General features: G+C 46.6%; 1 protein-coding gene across 3 annotated transcripts in view; it reads left to right on the forward strand.

The window, feature by feature from the left end:
* bop1 (BOP1 ribosomal biogenesis factor) overlaps window positions 1-7,028 on the forward strand; it is a 109,397-nt gene extending 102,369 nt beyond the window's left edge. For 2 of the 3 annotated variants that reach the window (XM_084165286.1, XM_084165287.1), the window contains exons 11-16: window positions 1,223-1,355; window positions 1,810-1,990; window positions 4,459-4,750; window positions 4,952-5,036; window positions 5,176-5,283; window positions 5,928-7,028. In XM_084165286.1, the coding sequence (XP_084021412.1) occupies window positions 1,223-1,355; window positions 1,810-1,990; window positions 4,459-4,750; window positions 4,952-5,036; window positions 5,176-5,283; window positions 5,928-6,081 (953 nt within the window). In that variant the 3' untranslated portion in view covers window positions 6,082-7,028. The remainder of the gene's footprint in view (window positions 1-1,222; window positions 1,356-1,809; window positions 1,991-4,458; window positions 4,751-4,951; window positions 5,037-5,175; window positions 5,284-5,927) is intronic. The other variant, XR_014613482.1, reaches the window with a different exon arrangement.
* The last annotated feature ends 14,925 nt before the right edge of the window (window positions 7,029-21,953 follow it).

The raw sequence follows: 21,953 nt of genomic DNA on the forward strand, positions 1-21,953 counted from the left end.
CTTTCTCAAACCAACCTCAACAGGAAAGGGAAGACCAACGGACGCTGGAGTTATTTCATGCCAAAGTATTGTCCAAAAGAAAGGTCTAGAAATCTCACTGCTCCGTGGCTAATAATAGAGGTGTGATGGCAAACCAAAACACTAAATCAGACCAATACAGGAGGTTGCCAAAGACCCTAGAAATATGACTGCTCCATGTCCATAACATATAGATGGAGCCTATAGAGGTATAATGGCAGAGAAAAAGCCTGTGAAATTCAAAGGATCCTAGGCAGTGCTAGTCGGTGATACTGCATGCGCTCCCAGAAGGCATGCGCTCCCAGAAGGCATGCGCTCCCAGAAGGCATTAGTTAGTTAGTGAGTCCAGAGAGGTCTGTGATGTGTCATTGGCTGTGTCCCAAGTGGCCCTATGGACTCTGGTCAAAAGTAGTGCACTATATAGGGAATAGGGTGCCATTTGGGGATGCACACATTGTGAGTGAGTGAGTGAGTGAGTGAGTGAGTGAGTGAGAGATTTCACTCAGCTGATGAGCAGTGGGCTTGCCAGGAAATCTGTCCCGACGCATCTGGCTACTTATGATGTGTATTATTCACACACGGATAACCTTTAACGCATCTGAACCACACAGACACACAAGTTAATTGATAATGTATTGAATAGGTGTGTATTCTATTTTTGATATATAAAGATATGCTACATTACCCTTAAGTTATATCTGCACTCTTTCCACTTACTGTGTATCACATTATTATTCATCAACACAGCCTCCCCATCAACTAACCCCTAAACCCCTGCCTAGTAGTGACACGAACCAGCCCCCCCCCCCCCCCCCCTCCTGCTCTGCTCCCCTTATACTCTCCCCTCTGCTCTCCTCTAAACCCCCTGTACTCCCTCCTACTCCTCCACCATTAGTTTCTGCTCCCCTCTCATATAGGTTAAGGTTAGTCAGCCTGCTAGCTCAGAGCTCTCCCAGTTTCTTTATGAGCCACTTTAAGACTTTCACGCTGTGGTAACTCAACGAGGCGTGGTGTCCGGAGACCACACCTGCTGCCGCTGGGGCTGAGCTGACCAGCTTACTCACTGACTGGCGCAAGTGTGATTGTGATGCATGTACGAGCACACGCACACAGTCTCACACACGCATTCTCTCACACACACACTGCTGTTAAGGGCCCCCTGTTAACTCTGTAGTCTGACATTTGACCCTCTCTCTCCCTCCAGGCTCAGACGACTGCACGGTGCGCTTCTGGGAGGTCAACACGGGGCGCTGCATGAAGACTCTGGAGGTGGGCGGAGCTGTGAAGAGCGTGGCATGGAACCCCAACCCGGCCGTCTGCCTGGTGGCCGTGTGCTTGTAAGTCTCCTCATACAGTCTCTTTCCTCCTAATGGGTGCTCTCTTAAAATCCTTCCCCCCTCTTTCCTCTGTTTTGAGTTCTCTGTCTTCATCACTGAACATACTGTATGTGTTGACAGACAGAATTCATTTATAGTGTAGTGTCCGAGGTTAACCAATAACCACTGCAACCAGTTTATAATTGTTAGTATGCGGTACTACTGATGCCACTGTCAACTTTGAGAGGACTTGTCCTCTTTACTGGCTTGTTGACATTATCCTGATGTTAGCAACCTAATTTGTAGACAATCCTGTAGGGTCCAGTGTCATTCTGACTGTGTCTCTCTCTGTCTCTCTCTCTGTCTCTCCCTCTGTGTGTGTGTCTCTCTCTCTGTGTGTCTCTCTCTCTGTGTCTCCCTCGCTCTCTCTCTGTCGGTCTCTCGCTCTCTCCCCCTCCCTCTCTGTCTTCCTCAGTGAGAGTACAGTGCTGCTGTTGAACCCAGCTTTGGGAGACAGGCTGGTGGTGAGCTCCACAGACCAGCTGATCACCTCCTACCAGCCCCCAGAGGAGGACAAGGAGCAGGCCGTCACCTGGGCTCTGTCTGAGGGCCCGGAGCACAACAAGGGCCACCGCCTCACACTCACCCACCCGAAGGTAATAGTCCTGAACCTACCCTCTCAAACTTCCCCTCACCCACCCTAAGGTAAGACACACTACCACTCCCTCGCAAACTTCCCCTCACCCACCCTAAGGTAAGACACACTACCACTCCCTCTCAGACTTCCCCTCACCCACTCTAAGGTAAGACACACTACCACTCCCTCTCAGACTAACCCTCACCCACCCTAAGGTAAGACACACTACCCCTCCCTCTCAGACTAACCCTCACCCACTCTAAGGTAAGACACACTACCACTCCCTCTCAGACTTCCCCTCACCCACTCTAAGGTAAGACACACTACCACTCCCTCTCAGACTAACCCTCACCCACCCTAAGGTAAGACACACTACCCCTCCCTCTCAGACTAACCCTCACCCACCCTAAGGTAAGACACACTACCACTCCCTCGCAAACTTCCCCTCACCCACCCTAAGGTAAGACACACTACCCCTCCCTCTCAGACTAACCCTCACCCACCCTAAGGTAAGACACACTACCCCTCCCTCTCAGACTAACCCTCACCCACCCTAAGGTAAGACACACTACCCCTCCCTCTCAGACTTCCCCTCACCCACCCTAAGGTAAGACACACTACCACTCCCTCTCAGACTAACCCTCACCCACCCTAAGGTAAGACACACTACCCCTCCCTCTCAGACTAACCCTCACCCACCCTAAGGTAAGACACACTACCACTCCCTCTCAGACTAACCCTCACCCACCCTAAGGTAAGACACACTACCACTCCCTCTCAGACTAACCCTCACCCACCCTAAGGTAAGACACACTACCACTCCCTCTCAGACTAACCCTCACCCACCCTAAGGTAAGACACACTACCCCTCCCTCTCAGACTTCCCCTCACCCACTCTAAGGTAAGACACACTACCACTCCCTCTCAGACTTCCCCTCACCCACTCTAAGGTAAGACACACTACCCCTCCCTCTCAGACTAACCCTCACCCACTCTAAGGTAAGACACACTACCCCTCCCTCTCAGACTAACCCTCACCCACCCTAAGGTAAGACACACTACCACTCCCTCGCAAACTTCCCCTCACCCACCCTAAGGTAAGACACACTACCCCTCCCTCTCAGACTTCCCCTCACCCACTCTAAGGTAAGACACACTACCCCTCCCTCTCAGACTAACCCTCACCCACTCTAAGGTAAGACACACTACCACTCCCTCTCAGACTAACCCTCACCCACCCTAAGGTAAGCCTTCCCATACTCCTCCATTCATCCTCACTCCTCTTAGGTAAGGTCATCCCAACGCAGTGGTCAGTGCTTGCATCCATAGCTCCATGAATTTGAGAGTGGTTACATTTCTCTAGCCCTATCCCTCAGCTGGTTGCCAGAAAAGTGGTGGGGTGACTGCTTTGTTGTTTGAATCCCAGATTACCCCTTTAAGGCCACAGGTAACTCAGAATGTTGGGGCCATAGCGAAGAAGACAAACACTCAAATGGAGATACTGGGAACCCTATGATGACATTCAGTCATATTTTTTGGCATTACCCCAGCAACCCTTTTTAGTTCAACAGCTGTAGCTTTGTGGTTTTTAAGGATTGGCAAAACCAGAGCAGATTGTGGTTAGACTTTTTCCTCAAGTAAACTGAAAGAAACATAAGAGAAGAGCTTTCTAGTTTTTGTAATTAAAATGGAGTGGAAAATTGCCACAGATGCACATGGCATTTGGAAAGCCTGCAATAGTAATACTAGCTACCACCCATATTTTCAAGTGTCTGTACTTTACCTTAGCTGTAGTCCTAGGTGTACTATAAAAATATGTATTAAAACTATAATGTATTACTGTAGTAATAATAATAGAACTATAATGTATTACTGTAGTAATAATAATAGTACTGTATAGTAATAACAGTAGTAATATAAATGTTGTTTTGAATTGTGATAATACAATTAATATTGAATCATGCTTAAATCCTCCTCTTCTCTCCTCTCTTCATCTCCCTCCCTCCCCTCTCCCTCCCCTCTCCCTCCCTCCCCTCTCCCTCCCCTCTCCCTCCCTTCCCTCTCCCTCCCTCCCTTCTCCCTCCCTCCCCTCTCCCTCCTTCCCCTCCCTCCCCTCTCCCTCCCTCCCCTCCCTCCCCTCTCCCTCCCTCCCCTCCCCTCTCCCTCCCCTCTCCCTCTCCCTCCCTCCCCTCTCCCTCCCTCCCCTCTCCCTCTCCCTCCTTCCCCTTCCTCCCTCTCCCTCCCTCCCTCCCCTCTCCCTCCCTCCCCTCTCCCTCTCCCTCCTTCCCCTCCCTCCCCCCTCCCTCCCTCCCCTCTCCCTCTCCCTCCTTCCTCTCCCTCCCTCCCATCTCCCTCTCCCTCCCTCCCTCCCTCCCCTCTCCCTCCCTCCCTCCCATCTCCCTCTCCCTCCCGCCCATCTCCCTCTCCCTCCCACCCCTCTCCCTCCTTCCCCTTCCTCCCTCTCCCTCCCTCCCCTTCCTCCTCCAGGCAGTAAAGCAGGTGGTTTGGCACGGTAAGGGTGACTACCTGGCCAGCGTCATGCCTGACAACAGCAGCAACCTGCAGGTGCTGATCCACCAGGTGAGCAAGCGGCGGACGCAGAACCCCTTCCGCAAGAACAAGGGCCTGGTGCAGTGCGTCTCCTTCCACCCCCTGCGGCCCTACTTCTTCGTGGCCACGCAGCGCTACGTGCGCGTCTACAACCTCATCAAGCAAGAGCTGACCAAGAAGCTGATGACCAACTGCAAGTGGATCTCAAGCATGGCCATTCACCCTGGAGGTTAGTGCAGCGCTCTGTCACAGGTCCCCCTCCGAAAAGAGAGTATGTTGTACTGTAAAGTCTGTGGAGATGGCTAAATGCACTTTCAATAAGGTTTGATTTGATGTTCATTCTCAAGAGGAGGAAGGTGGTCATATGATCGATAGAGTAGCCCGATATGAGTGTATAAATGTTTTCTATACTAACGCTACTCCTGGTCAGGTGATAACCTGATCTGTGGCAGCTATGACTGCAGACTGGCCTGGTTTGATCTAGACCTCTCCACCAAACCCTACAAGATGCTGCGGTGAGGCACCACTATACATTCTCATTTATAATTATTGATTGCTAATGAATAATAGTTGTTGACCATGTGACAAGATAGTAATTCATAAGGCCTGTTTTTTTATTGGTTCTGAAGTCTTTTGTCTATTTTGGTGACCCAGGCATCACAAGAAGGCCTTGAGGGGCGTGGCTTATCACAGAAACTACCCCCTATTCGCCTCTGGTGCTGATGACGGCAGCGTGATCGTCTGCCACGGCATGGTCTACAAGTAAGTCACCTCTCCCTATCGCACCTACTGTACCAATACAATATTACACCTCTCCCCTTCACCGTCTCTCTCATGTCTATCACCATCTCTCCTTTCCTGTGAGTCATTCTCTCTCTCTACAAGTCACTCATCACACCTTCCACTGCGATATTACACCTTTTCTCTCTCATCTGTCTCATCTCTCTTTTCCTCTTTCGTCTCTCTCTCTTTCACCATATCTGAACCCTTTTTGGTCTTTCCTCCAGCACGTATCCAGAACCATAGAGCCAGTTAGGTCATAAAAAGCTCCTTGAGTAAGGGTAATGAAGCGTGTCCGGTTGAGGGCAACACAACTCTGGATCCAACCCCTTCATCAGTCTCCCTCTACTAGATCTATTTATATTCAAACCAAAGATGTAATGTTGTTTTTCCCGGCGCGTTCCTTCTCCAACTCGCCGAAATGTTGATGCATATCCTACAAACCATATTTCCTGTATTGTACATTTTATTTCGGCTGTATAACCATCAACAGGTTTTAAATGAAGAAGAAAATAACTTTAGGAATACTTTAGAATATTGTCTGTATTCCATCTTCTGCACTGTTCTGATGTCATAACTCTATCAATCTTTCTCTCTCTCGTCTTTCTTTCTTTCTTTCTTTACAGTGACCTGCTCCAGAACCCTCTCATTGTTCCAGTCAAGGTACTGAAGGGTCACCAGATCACCCACGACCTGGGGGTCCTAGACGTGACCTTCCACCCCACCCAGCCCTGGGTCTTCTCCTCAGGGGCCGACGCCACCATCCGCCTCTTCACCTAAACCACCTCGGTCACATCTCAAATCACACCCTATTCCCTATATAGTGCACTACTTTTGACCAGAGCAGTTTGACAAAAGCAGTGCACTACAGTATATAGGGATACCTTTTAACTCAAATTACATGCTATTCCCTATATAGTACACTACTTATGACCAGAGTAGTTTGACAAAAGTGGTGCACTATATAGGGAATATGGATACCTTGGTTGCATCTCAAATGGCATCCTATTCCCTATATAGTGCACTACTTTTGACCAGAGCCCACATAGGGCTATATTTGAGCTATATGGATCATGTATTTAAGACGCTTCCCAGTCTCCTCCCATGTCCCCTGACAGCTATCCCTGACGGAATAATCAAATCAGGTGCCTGACATCATATACATTATCCTCATGTTTAGTACTGGATTTGTCAGAGTCCTGTTAGTATTTGTCCAAGCTAAGAGAACATCAACCACGCAGCCATAATCTCTTTCTCTCTTCAGTGAAACTGAGACAGTAAAAATATGTTTGGTTTCAAACGGCCCCTCAAATCTGGACTGGGCAGGAAAGCTCATTTCCGTCTATGTTGCTGCCCTTGTAGCAGCGCATAAGAGTCAAACCACTAATGCTTTGACACTTCAGACAGCCCCGTGACAAAATATACTGTATGTTCAGAGATGGAGCTTGCCAATAGGAACAATAGAACAAAGCGGTTGTGGGCCCCCAGAAGGCCCGTCAGCCCCTGTCCTAGAAGTATATGTGTAAATATATCTCTGTCTTTCTTTGAGTGTATGAAACCAAAGTAATGTCCAGTTGAGGTTCTGCAGGACTCGTTTCAATGACATGAAACGCTATGAATGGCGATGTAATTTGAATTGTAAAGTCTTCTGACTGCTTTTCTCTACGACTTTGTCTGTCTGCTACAGGTATTTCTTTTGAATTAAAACGGGTGTTTTCTGAAGCGTCTGAAGCGTGTGTGTTTTGTTTGGGTCTCTCTCTTCCTTCTCTTTTGCATCGGCGGCCGGCGGGTCACGGAGGGTGAACTCAAAACCTCTGAAATATATGCAACCAGGGACATGGAAGTGGGTTTCCTTTTCCTTTGCTCCTCAGCTCAGCACCAGACGAGAGCCTTCAGAAAGCGGTGGATTATATATCATTCTCTGTCAAGACGAGGCAAGGCCGTTCTGTACTACACTGTACACCTGTGGCTCCCTCCCTCTCTCACATCGCTGTATCGTTGTTTGTCCCAAATGGCACCCTATTTCCTACGTAGTGCACTACTTTTGACTAGGGCCCATAGGGCTCTGGTCAAAACTAGTGCACTATATAGGGAATAGTGTGCCATTTGGGACGAAGATAGTCCGTCAGTCTCAGTCCGTCAGTCAGTCAGTCTGTCAGTCTCAGTCTGTCCGTCCGTCTGTGTCTGTCTGTCCGTCTGTCTCTGTATGTCCGTCTGTCTCCTTCCAGTGGCTACACAGTGTATTATACTGCTGTCTGAGCTGGCTAGACCTAGGCATTCATGGCTTCACTGTACATGGTCACTCAGAAACAGACAATGTTTCTAGCTATGATCTAAATCTGAAAACATTGTGAATGAAATTGATTCTGGCAAACAAATATACTAAATTTGAGGTCTATAGAATTTCAGTAATGAAACATTGTCTTGAAAGCAATGTTCTATTTCATGTAAATTACAACATGATGACAACAGCGACCATGAGGGAACTAAGAAATATACAGTGCAGCTGACTGATACGCATGTTCTAAATATTTGAATATGTATGTTATAGCCTAGAAATGTGCACCTCAACTGTTAGTCGTCTCAACTGTTGAAATGTTTTATGTCGTTTATTACAATGTATGGCCATGAATCAAATGCCAGGTAATTTATAAATCAGCTAGCGTTTCTAGCCACTAAAACTACATTTCCTCTTACAGGAATATCCTCTCTTCGTGGAATGTAGGTTACAGTTGCTCTCGTGGATTGATTTGGCCAAGATTTTGTGCCAAGATTTGTATAGACATTAACGACGCTCACTCTAGTCATTGGCCGATAGATGCTAATAGTCAGAGTTGATTGATCCATATGGCTTTTAACACACTTGGCATATTCAACATGAGAAGTAGGCCTGCCAATGTGTTTTAGGAATACAATGCATTTGTTTCACTTCAAACCACTTGTCTACTTTAGCTCTGACTGATGGTAGTTTGTTTCATCACGAACACCATTTATACATATGGAATTACTCAGGTGGTCTTGAAATCAACTTTCAATTGGGTCAAAATGGAAATAAATAAAAGCCAACTACTTTAAACCATAAAACTGTTTGACAGGTCCAAAAAAAGGTTGTTTTTCTAGTGTCCAGAGGAAGTTCCTCCATTCCCTTTGTCAAGGATACCATACTAGAGCTAAAGTGATGGAAAACTGAAGCTGCTGCCACGAAAGCCCTTTGGGAGGGCAGTAATGTTAGTTAGTTTCCCCCTGAAGCTTCTTATTGGTGGAGGGACCCAAACATTAAAACGCTACATTTAAGGAGCCCTACAAATAAGTATGGAAGTGCTTTGATATTGCATACATGCATGAGAGCAGTGAAAAACTCCATGCCTCATAAAGTATATTGCACTGTCTCTCCTCCACCATTTAATGTTTCCACTCTTGAATTTCATAAATAAAAAAAATAAAAACTAAGCAGGAAACTGTTGGGCTTGGTTCGCTTTACCACATTTATCAATTAACACTGGCAGTAGCCAGAGAAACCAGCCAATTGATTGCAGCTGTCCCCGTTTTGAAGTCCCACTTTTCCCAGCTCTCCCAAGCTGTACCGGGAGGGAGGAAATGGACATGCATAAAATCATTTTGAATCAATGCAAAGGGTTTGGTCCCATACATTATATTTTACACAAACCATTAGATTGGCAGCAGGCCAGGCAGGCTCAGTCAGAGCAGATGAGTATTTCTGTTCGAATAAATTAGCTGACGGGGTTGCCAGTAGCCGGAGAGACAAGTGAAACCCTGTAAAGACGTCACACCAGGCAGAACCAGACTGAGACAGGGCTCGGCCTCCTCGACACGCTCTTGGTCAAAACTGAAAATGGCACAAGACAAATTCCTCTCCTCTGTCTGCAGCTCTGAGATGACATCATAAAGTCTTAAAAATACTTGTTGACCTTTTAATGACTTCCTCCTCTCTGCTCCTTTGACTGACCGCCGCCACACTGCTTTGAGCCTTGCCCAGGGGCCCCACCGCCACAGAGCTTTAAGCCCAGCCCTGCCTGCATGGGGGCCCCACCAAGGGCCTCCATTGTAAATGTGTTGTTGCCATGGCCCATTGCTATAACGTGTATAGGTTTTGTGTTGCATGTGGGTTCCTGAGTACAGTAAGTTAAATGCCCTTGTGTGTTTCTGTGTGTAGTTCTTGCATTACGGTTCTACTCTGTTTTTGTGGATGACTTCAGACAGTGGCACTGAAACAGTCTGAAAGCACAGGCTCTTTGGAGAGGCTTTGGATGTCTGTTACTGTGTCTCGCCCACAACACTGAGCTGCGAGTGTGTGTGTGTGTGTGTGTGTAGCTGCGGTTTTCCTGTCAGTGAAACCCAATAACACTCCCATTGCATCACTCTGAATAGTTTCAAAAGAAATTGATGCAGTTCTGGCAGACGGCAAGTGTTTCCATCGCTTTTTCTTTCCTTCTTTTCTCCCCCCCCCCATTCGTTTTTTTCACCCGCAGGGAGCGTGGTCAAAACAAACAGCAAATATGCGGTCGGTGTAGAGAAACTGGGCTTGGAGAAGGCCACATTCCAGGATAAGTGGAAAAATTAGAGCCCCATTCTCTCCTGCCTGTGTTTTGAAGCTCCTAGAGACCTTGCTTCCACAAAGTTAATTTGGGAACCTAGTGGCTCTGGGGGCTGGTTTCCCCAATGGGCTCTCTGGGTTTTCTGTGATTATCAGCAGCGTTGGACGAGGCTGCCCCTGTGGTTATTCCACTGCTGGCTACCATTCAGACTAACTAAGGAACACTGGTGGTGGTGTTATTACGGTGTCATAATGAGCTAGCTATGGAATTCACGTCTGCATTACGAAGAGGTTTCCACTGAACAGGCAAGATTTGTGCTGTCTGTGTAATGATGTTGATGAACAATGTGGTGATTTGTCTTATTAGGGTGTTTTTAGTGTCTTCATCCTCTCTGAGGTAGCCAGCGACGATTAGGGATGCAAGTATGTGACAGGATGAGAAATATGAGCGTAACACGCAGAAAAGAGAGAGAAAATGGAAAGGGCAAGGGGGGTTTGAATCCAGATATACTGCATATTGCCACAGAAGGGCGGTTTTAAAGAGGCTTTGGTTTTCAAACATTGAGTCACTCCAAACGGTAGCAGCCAAACACATTATTGACATTGCGAGGGCACATTAATATTTTCCTCGCATTTGATGTTTGTGGTCCTATTTTTTCCTTCGCTTTCTACTTAATCACAGCTATAGTAAGAGATGAGGTTTTTCTTCTGGAATCTTTAGGATTGGAACTATGAGCCACTTTTGAATGGTTTTTGGTGAGCCTCACATTTCTCCCTATCAATTGTTTTTTAAATCAGAGCTCTGCGATGACACACACCAGGGTTTATCTAGCACCACATTCAGCTTGGCCCTATTGGTATGAACAACACAGGGCCCTGTTGGTATGAACAACACAGGGCCTTGTTGGTATGAACAACACAGGGCCCTGTTGGTATGAACAACACAGGGCCCTGTTGGTATGAACAACACAGGGCCTTGTTGGTATGAACAACACAGGGCCCTGTTGGTATGAACAACACAGGGCCCTGTTGAGTCCTTTACATATAGCACCCACTGACCTCAATAAAATAAGTATTTCGATACCAGCAAGTCGTTGGCAGCTACTGAGTTTTGTTAACTTAGACGGACACATTTGATCACAGATTTTGTCCTAAAATGAACATTGTCTGTCATGTGCCTCTGGACCAGGAATAGACACCCTCATGCACAGAGCTTCCATTGAGAATATGGGATACACATACACACAGGTTGACCTCTTCTTTCCCAGAGGCTTGGGGACACAGTAGTCAACAGACAGACAGACAGAGACAGTGAGAGGCACCCAGAGCTCTGAGGGCCAGGCCAGTGTACTGAGGGCCAGGCCAGTGTACTGAGGGCAAGGCCAGTGTACTGAGGGACAGGCCAGCGTAGTATAGGACCGGGCCAAGGTGTTCTCTCTCACAGATCCTCAATCTTGTTTCGTCTGTCTGTCCTTTCCCTCGCTGACAATGGAGCCCTTCTTCCACTTTGAAGACTTTGGCAGATGTAGTGCTAAAAACATTCCTACGCTATTTTCTTTCTGTCTTCTTAGGGTTACTAAAAAGCATACGAGGAACCAAAGCCCCCGCACAAGCAGTTTAAACTGGGTATCTTTCAGCGAGAGAGAAAGCGGACAGATTTGATACTCCTTGACCTCAATTTGCAGCACCTGCAAAATCCAATTTTTGGGGAGTTTACAGTCTTTTAATTGGAGGGGAAAACAGCACTGTGAACTCTTGGCAGTCGGCTTAATTCAGATCTGTTACAAATTACCCCTAAATAGAGGGAACCTTTTTTATTTTCCTGCTGCCTGCCTGCCTGCACATGTCCTTACTACAGCCCAATGACATCATGGTGCTCCAGCCGTGCAGACGGTGGTGGAAGTAAACCACAGTGAAATTGAGTTGCCTGAGCTAATTTAAAGAAAAGTAAAAGGCCACTCTCTGGTTACTTTAAGCACCACATTTGATATGGAAGAGGGTTGGCTTTGAAGGGGAGGCCAGGCCCAGGCTGAAGCATCAGTCTCCTGGCCTCCTCGTGCAAGTAACGAGGGCTGGCGGCACCCAGCAGCAGTCTTTTATTATCTGGACACAGAGGACTTCTTCCAGGGTGGAGAGGGAGAGCGCAGCGGAGGTGTGGTGGACAGAGAGAGAGGGAAAAGGAGGGAGGCAGCTTGGGAGACATTCACACCTACACTGGCATCTGCCGGGCTGGTTTCGTGTGTGTGTGTAACTCAACAGGGTTTCAGATCGTTTTTATGTGTTTCCTATATGGTAGCAAATCTGGTATCAAAGGGCCTTACCTGCTATGTACTGTATAACCATACTGTGTCCAAAGTGTATTTTGTTAATAAAAATATATATTTTACTTGCCCAAATTATGGACCTGTCACTAGATCATATGGGGTTGTTTTAAAACCATGATTATAGGTACAATACATAGTGAAATGATGTAACTTTGGCCTAGATTAAATCCGTACCGCTGAAGATCTGTGCTATAGAGCGATTGAAATGTAAAGGTAATTTCAGATTGAGCCACATATGCAGCATTTACCATGAATGCAGTCTCCGCAAACGCAGGAACGTTGCCTTTCAATTTAAATCGCGCTATAGCGCAGATCTTCAGTGGTACGGATTGAATCTAGCCCTTTTGAGTATTAACGTGATTGTCACAGATTGATAGTACATGTGAATACTTGTGGCGTAGCTAGATGGATTAAAACAAGAAGAGTACAGTTCTACCTCTTTCATCATACCTTAAGGCAGGAACAGGGAGGGCTGTTACAGTCTGGGTTGTGGCTTTAGGGGAGTATTAGGAGTTAGCTGGAGTATTAGCCAAACGACAACGATAAAAATACCTTGGTACCCACTACTGGGCACGCTAGCCCTATGGCGGCCGTGATTCTTCCGTAAATTGACATCGGCATCTCTCTCAAAACAGGATGTGGGTAGCTAGGCTAGCTATAGCGCTCATAACTCCGGCAGATTACCAGTTTTCACCAGGCAGGCAGCTCTTATATGGCTCTGTGTGCAGCTGCAGCCTGCTGCCTGGTTGGCTCTCAGCCATGTTGTCCCAGGATGCATGCTGATTCTTCACCCTTCTCTCCTCTCTTAGATTTCAAAGTTTTAGATTAGTGTAATCATTGGCTGGACGGGGTTTCCATTGTTAAATCCACAATAGAAGTGCACAAGTGCACATGTTGGGAAAAGGGTGGTGAATCAGGACGTAGCCTCAGATTACATCCCAAATGGCGCGATATTCCCTATATAGTGCGCTACTTTTGACCAGGGCCATTAGGGACGCAATCCCAGTCGTGTTGTCCCTGGACCTGCAGCTGGTTTGAGAATCAGCCTTCCCTTCCCGCTGTGTCTCTCCAGCCCTCCAGGGGCGGTGTGCACCATCACTCACTCTCTGTCGTAGACACAGCACGTTTAAGTACTTGGGGGGGGGGGGGGGGGGGGGGATACAGTGTGTGTGGCCCTAGGCTGCAACAACAGCTTTAGTTTGAGATCCTGACCAGGACCTTGACTGTTTGAGGTAGATTTTAAGACAAGAAGAAGAACATCTCTTGGGTCTTAATAAGGTTCAAAAGCCAACTCCACATTGAGATGGGCTAAATCAACACAACAAAGCTGAAAGAACATTCTTTTGAAAACCAAGCGGTCCCCATCAAAGGGACCTAATGACTAATACAGAGAAGACTGATCATTTTAATGTCCAAGTAGGACTATATTCAACTGATTGTACAGGTTTTAATCCCTGTCAATTCTCCTCTCATGTCTTACTCGCTCTTCCTCCCATCCCTCCATTCCTCTCCTCCTCTCCTTGAGTTTGAACGAGAACCCCTGATTTACCCCCCCCCCCCCCATCCCCCATCCCCAAGCCTTCCTGCCCCGGCCCTGGGCCTAATCCCCACCCCAGCTGTGGGGTCCCCATAGAGCCGTAAATCAGAGCCCCTAAATCCTTACCTGGGCAGCCCCCTGAAAGTGCTCTCACTTCAGGCAGGATTCAGGAAGGCTGGGGGTGGACGTGGGGGATGGAGCCTGGGGACAACATGATCCCTGAGCTAGCTCTTTGAGTGAATCACACAGTCAGAGAGATAGATACAGTAGTTCCCCTGTCCTTAGTCTTAAACACACAGTGCATCTTTCATACCCAGGACAGCAGACAGACTCTCTCTGTCTGAACTCTCTCAAGGTGTCTTCTTTGTGGGGATGTTTACTCTGCCTCCCCCAGTGTTAGGTGGATATGTGATGCTAGCTAACTGCACTCTCTCTGAGTTGGGCTAGCCGGTCCAAGTCCACGCAGGCTAAGTGAGCTCCCTATTGTTCCGCGGGTCGTGATTCTTAATGTGCTGCCTGGAGGGGTTTACAGGATGAGGACAGGAAGCAGGTTAATGACGGCCCTGCTCTGTTTGTTCTGTTTTTATACAGCGCTCCCTCCCGTCCGTCGCTCGTCCTTGGACCAGGGACCAGGGCCCAGGGTTGGTGCATGGGGAGGGGGGAGAGTCGAGGGAGTGGGACGAGGGGGGTCTGTACCTGGGTGTCAATCACAGGTGAGTTCCCGTGGGGCCTGTAGCGGATCACTGCAAATGAAGCATGTGTTTGTTGGACCGCAACTCGTTCACTGTTATAAAAATAAGCTAATGGGAGCATCGAGCAGGACAATTCCACTGTTTAGCTGGCTAGCTTGCGCCAGACGGGGAGACACAGTACTGAACTGGCCAGACCAGGGTCAGCTTTACATGGACTCCCTCTTTGTGTAGCCAGCGCTGACTGAGGATGTGTCCAAAATGGCACCCAATCCCCTATACAGTGTACTACTATTATAAAAGTAGTGCACTATGTAGGGAATAGGGTGCCATTTGTGACACAGATTTAGGCGTTCATGGAGGATCAGGCCTACCGGTACTCATCTGTTGTACATTAGCCCTCTGAAGAGTGAACACTGTTTAATTCCAGACTGGAGGTAATTACAGGGGAGGCTGAGGGAGGGAGGGAGGGAGGGAGGGCCTGTTTCACCCAGGCATGATGGGGCTGGGGGGATAACCCCCTCATAAGCACACACACACACAAACACACACACACACACCTCTGATGTTAGTGGTTCTCTAGTTTCCACACTCACGATACCACACCAACTGTTGGGTCAAATGAAATCAGTGACGTGTTGACCAAGTACCACTCCCCCACATCTGTGAGTGAGTCCCTCCCGGTCGTGTGTGTGTGTGTCACCCACATCTGTGAGTGAGCCCCGGTCATGACCCCACACAGCTTTAGAGGACTCGGGCTGATCCCTCTAATAAAGAGGGACGGGTTAACAGGGTAATGATGGGGTACTCTTACATCCAATAACCCCTTATTTATTCATTACTAGACTTCTCTCTCCAGTTACCTACAGGTCTCTTGAAAAAGCACTCTCCAGAGATTGTGTTACTGTACTTGTCAGAAGATGATTTTTCTTCAGTATGATTGAGTTAGGGTTTTACTGCCTGATGATATTGAAAGTTTATCAACAGAAACAACAGCAGGGGGTTGGATGATATAAAATATACTCTGTCTCTTTCTACAGCTGTGTGTAGTATGTATGTACACCACTACTAATAGTACTAATAGGAGAGTATTACCATGTTACACCACTACTAGTAGTACTAATAGGAGAGCATAGTATTACCATGGTACACCACTAGTAGTAGTACTAATAGGAGAGTTTTACCATGGTACACCACTACTATTAGTACTAATAGGAGAGTATTACCATATTACACCACTACTAGTAGTACTAATAGGAGAGTATTATCATGGTACACCACTACTAGTAGCACTAATAGGAGAGCATAGTACTACCATGGTACACCCCTACTAGTAGTACTAATAGGAGAGCATAGTATTACCATGGTACACCACTACTAGTAGCACTAATAGGAGAGCATAGTACTACCATGGTACACCCCTACTGGTAGTACTAATAGGAGAGCATAGTATTACCATGGTACACCACTACTAGTAGCACTAATAGGAGAGTATTACCATATTACACCACTACTAGTATCACTAATAGGAGAGCATAGTACTACCATGGTACACCACTACTAGTAGTACTAATAGGAGAGCATAGTATTACCATGGTACACCACTACTAGTAGCACTAATAGGAGAGTATTACCATATTACACCACTACTAGTAGCACTAATAGGAGAGCATAGTACTACCATGGTACACCCCTACTAGTAGTACTAATAGGAGAGCATAGTACTACCATGGTACACCACTACTAGTAGCACTAATAGGAGAGTATTATCATGGTACACCACTACTAGTAGCACTAATAGGAGAGTATTACCATGGTACACCACTGCTAGTAGCACTAATAGGAGAGCATAGTACTACCATGGTACACCACTACTAGTAGTACTAATATGAGAGTTTTACCATGGTACACCACTACTAGTAGCACTAATAGGAGAGCATAGTACTACTATGGTATGCCACTACTATTAGTACTAATAGGAGAGTATTACCATGGTACACCACTACTATTAGTACTAATAGGAGAGTTTTACCATGGTACGCCATTACTAGTAGCACCAATATGAGAGTATTACCATGGTACACCACTACTAGTAGCACTAATAGGAGAGCATAGTACTACCATGGTACGCCACTACTAGTAGTACTAATAGGAGAGTTTTACCATGGTACACCACTACTGGTAGCACTAATAGGAGAGCATAGTACTACCATGGTACGCCATTACTAGTAGTACTAATAGGAGAGTGTTACCATGGTATGCCACTACTAGTAGTACTAATATGAGAGTATTACCATGGTACACCACTACTAGTAGCACTAATAGGAGAGCATAGTACTACCATGGTACGCCACTACTAGTAGTACTAATAGGAGAGTGTTACCATGGTATGCCACTACTAGTAGTACTAATATGAGAGTATTATCATGGTACACCACTACTAGTAGCACTAATAGGAGAGCATAGTACTACCATGGTACGCCACTACTAGTAGTACTAATAGGAGAGCATAGTATTACCATGGTATACTACTACTAGTAGTACTAATAGGAGAGCATAGTATTACCATGGTACGCCACTACTAGTAGTACTAATAGGAGAGTATTACCATGGTACACCACTACTAGTAGTACTAATAGGAGAGTGTTACCATGGTATGCCACTACTAGTAGTACTAATAGGAGAGTATTACCATGGTACGCCACTACTAGTAGTACTAATAGGAGAGTATTACCATAATACACCACTACTAGTAGTACTAATAGGAGATCATAATATTACCATGGTACGCCACTACTAGTAGTACTAATAGCAGAGCATAGTACTACCATGGTACGCCACTACTAGTAGTACTAATATGAGAGTATTATCATGGTACACCACTACTAGTAGTACTAATAGGAGAGTATTATCATGGTACACTGGGGCTACTTTCTATTTTACCAGACAGGTCAATTAAGAACAAATTCTTATTTCCAATGATGGCCCAGCAAATTACATTGTGACAGTCCAATTTATGATATTGGGTAACATTTGAATATTACATTTGGAGTATTTGGTAATTTTTTATCCCCTTACTCAACTGAGCAGACTAAAGCCACAGGTGAAGCAATAACCAACCACAGCTCTGAGCTCTCCCACGCTTTGCAACTAAAACACTGTTCAATTTCCACCCCCCAAAAACGTCTAAATAATAAATCACCAAGAGATTGAAAAAAAAAAAAAAAAAAAACTCTAAATCTCAACAATTATATAAATTTACAATGGCCGTAAAGCTCTCTGAGAAATCTAACACCTGATGTAGGGGCTAAACGAAATACAATTCATATCGAATGCAATCAATCTGGCCACCATAAGAGAAGGGGGCTCGACGGTGCTGAAACGCGCCTGGCTCTAGGGGGTGGCTCGGGGGCGGGGTTGGGGGGTGTCCCAGGGGGGCTGTTAAGGGCCTGTATCACACTGGAGGAGGTCCAGTTCAAGGATAACATGCTAAATGGGAGACAGATGCTGTCTGTGCTAGTGGCCTTCCTCCGACTGGCCCTCTGAGTAGTCTACACAGGTACAGCAAGACCACAGGCTGAGGGCCTGCTCGGAAAACATCATTGGTATTGTCACTGTTATTGTTATTGTCACTCTGTCACCGATGAGAAATGGGTTCAAGCCTGTCATTAGAGAAAGTGCAGTTTCCCTAAAGTGCTATAGAGTAAGAAGGGTCTGTGTACTGCACTCCGCTTGTGCCCGTCTGTCATTGTGCATGTACTGTAAGAGAAAGTGCAGGTCCGCTGTCTGGGGATGACTTCAAAATGAACTGACGGTAACAGCTTTACAGTGTTCTTTTTGTTGTAGTGTTATTGTTCTAGTACATTATAATAAGTTAGTCATTACAGTGTAATAACAGAGACTTGAAAATGGGGACTAGGCTTGGACCTGGTCTAGAGGCTGTTCTTGATATGGGGACATGTTGTGTTCCAGACAGCGTCTGACCTTGTTTTGGTGTAGTCCGGTCTGGTATGGTCCGGTCTGGGCTGTAAGGGATATCCAGCAGACAGCCGACCCAGCCTTTCCCCAGCCTCTCCCTGAAAGGATCGGATGGTGTTTATGAGCGGAAGGCCAAAGCCACAGAGTCCAACCTGCATAGAACTGCGTAATTTAACGTGTCATAGAGGGAGCTTGCAGCGGAGTGCAGTACACAGACCCTTCTTACTCTATAGCACTTTAGGGCATAATAACGAGGAACTAACCCTGGCGCTGGCCCGGCTCTGACCCTCCATCCACTGTGGACCTTCTATCCATCTTCATCAGCCCTCTGTGACACGGTCCGTTCACAGCTCTACAGGATGTCGAACCTGAGACCTCGCCAAGCCAGGGTGTGGACCCCTCAGCTGTGTCACTGTCATTTACCCCTGGCGATAGGCCAGCGGGAGCAGGCAGATCAGGAAGTGAACCTCGACAGAGCAGAGTGACACAGGACTCAGACCTATGATGCTAATATGCTACACATGTGGTTTTCATATGGCTCACCGTTTCAGGCAGCAGCAACAGCCATAACTTAGGACGTTTATTTATTATTTATTTACCTATCACTATCTGTCCATACAACTGGATGGATGCATGGCAGTGTAGCCTCTTGTTAAATATATGGCCAGACATTTTTTCATGTCAAACAATGAAATCGAACTCCATCCTGTCTCTTAATTTTTTCTAAAACTCAAGACAAATAAATATCCATAACAGTACATTTTTAGGGCCTTTAGTAACCAGTATAAATACACACTTTTCCTAGAGGAAAGGGGAAGAATTAGTTATTGCTTTTGGAGATTTAACAGGCAATTAAGGGCTTGATTATCCAAACACTATTACACATTGTCACAACATGTCAGTCAGACTTTAGGCAAGCCAAGATCACATGGGAGAGGTGGAGAATTTCAATTATGGTGATAGTTTAGTTAATGCCATGGGGCTTGGCACATTTAAAGGACAATTCCACCCCAAAACTATATTTTGGTATTGTTGATATAGTCCCAAAATGTTTTGCATGTCAGCAATCAAGTTTTCAACATATATAACTTTCAAAATACATAAATACTGCCGGTATGATGCAAATATAGTGATATAGGAACTGGCAGGTATAACTCAGTGAGGCGACTGGGAGAGAACCGGGTCTGGGTCAGACCCTCGCTCTTCTCAAAGTGTTGACAGTACTCCGGAGATAGCGAATTGTAGTTAACAGCTGTTTAAACACAGTGATATTTTCTCTGTGGTCAATAAGAGAAAGCCCAATTAGGTAGTAAAATAGTGCAGTGCTGCAGTGCACGGTGAGTTTGCCAGAAAGTAGCCTTGAGTCGATCTGGAACCATTTGGCAAGGAAGGAGGCTGCCTGAGTTTCTGGGAGAAACAGGAGCTCTATGGGCAAGGCCCAAACTCTGGTGTTCCTCAGATTTATGGACGGACAGGGTTTATGATATGAGAAGTGTCAAATTTAGGTCACAACTCATGAGAAGGTGAAGGAGAATTTCTGAAATATATTACCCGTCGCCTCTGCTCAGTGTACGTTCACAGTTAGGGCGCTGAAATTGGACGGCGCAGTTTTCCGAAGTATAAGAATCCTGATTTGGGACTTGAAGTCGGTCAGACTTTGTTCAAACAGACCTGATGCAACCCTGTTGCATGCTCATTTTCAGGTTGCTTTTTTCTCCATTACGTGTTCATCTTGTAGTGAAAATATTTTGAGAGCGTTTCACCTTCCTTCCCCCGAGCCATCCCCTGAAATACATACTCTGGAGGAGCAACCTGGGTCACCACCTCAGGGACTTCCCTGTGGCTGCGGTTAAAATGGCGTCCTATTCCCTATATAGTGTACTACTTTTGACCAAAGTCTGAAATGACACCTTCTGAACAGAGTCTGAAATGGAACTGAAATGGCATTTGCAAAATGAAAATGGTACTGAAATAGCATTTCAGATGCAGGCCAGGTCTCTCAGGCTGTGTCAGGGCAGGCAGCATCTCTTCCTGTGTGAGTGACTGAGTGAATACCGCCCGTCTTCAGTCTGAAGAGCTGTGTGCCCGTATGAAGGTATTTGTAGCGGTGACGGTGAGGTAGCTACTAGTGTTTCACTTGTCTGGACAGTGTATGGTGGAGTAACAGCAGCACACTGTCTGTCTGTCTGTCTGTGTCTGTCAAAGGGCTTTCCCTCCAGGTGACCCCTCCACCTCCATGGTTTGGCAGAGGGAGGGAGGTAGGGAGGGGGAGAGAGAAAGGGAGGGAGGGGGGAGAGAGAAAGGGAGGGAGGGAGGGACTGGGAGGGCTGTGAGGAGGGAGGGAGAAAGGGAGGGAGAGATGGGGGGAGGTACTGGGAGGGGGAGGGACTGGGAGGGCAGGAGGGAGGGAGAAAGGGAGGGAGAGATGGGGGGAGGTACTAGGAGGGGTAGGGACTGGGAGGGCAGGAGGGAGAGGGAGAGAGAGGGGGAGGGATGGGGTGGAGGGGGCACATAATCAAAGGAAAACAGAAGTATCACAACTCCTGCACCTCCACAACCCACCTGGATGGTCCAGTCGCTGAAAAAGAAGCTAAAAAGCTAAACTTATCAGACATTTATTTTAGCAGTAACCCGATTTTACTTACTTTATGTAATTTGTTATTCTTCCTCGTTTACCCTGTCCTGCCGCATGAATTGCTGGAGATTGTTTTCGGTGGCGTGTGTCCATATGGTTTCCGAGTTCTTCCTGGATAATACTCTTACCACCTGTTCCATCTCCACATTCGTTTGGTCTACGACGCTACGCTACGCTTAGCCCTATGTTGAGGAGAGTTTATCAAACCGCAATTTCACTGTAAAACACGGGGGCTGCTCAAAATGGGTCCCCACAAAAACCTAATAGTGTTGGTGATTCATGTGGGAAACAAATGTCTTTTTTAAGATGAATCACAAATAAGGGCAGGAGTTGGCAACACTCTGGGCCCTAGTTGAAGCCTGTTACTGAAACACTCTGGGCCCTAGTTGAAGCCTGTAACTGAAACACTCTGGGCCCTAGTTGAAGCCTGTTACTGAAACACTCTGGGCCCTAGTTGTAGCCTGTAACTGAAACACTCTGGGCCCTAGTTGAAGCCTGTTACTGAACACTAGGCCCTAGTAGTAGCCTGTAACTGAGTCCCAGAGTTGTTGTTGGTCAGGTAACGAGGTCAGGAAAAACTCCTGGCCCTAATTATTCCATCGACACTTCCTCCACTATTCCTGGCTTTCTGAACTGCCTCAACACCCTTCAGCTGTGGAAGACCATCGCCTAGGTCAAGACCTGCCACTGTCAGAACCCTACATTTGTTTTAGTTATGTTATTAAAGCGTCTTTGAGATTCTCTTTGTAATGAAAAATGCTATATAGAATAAAGTAGCATGATACATGCAGACTCAGTGCATTCTGTCCGTACTAGATACACATAGTCCCATATAGAATTTCACACCGTTTTCTGTTCACATATGATGATGAACACTTATGTCATCAAAGCCAAACAGTCCGACCAGTCTCTCCCCTGGAATCCAGCCTCTCTC

Source organism: Coregonus lavaretus, assembly GCF_964263955.1.
Source record: "Coregonus lavaretus genome assembly, chromosome: 7".
Classification (NCBI taxonomy): domain Eukaryota; kingdom Metazoa; phylum Chordata; class Actinopteri; order Salmoniformes; family Salmonidae; genus Coregonus; species Coregonus lavaretus.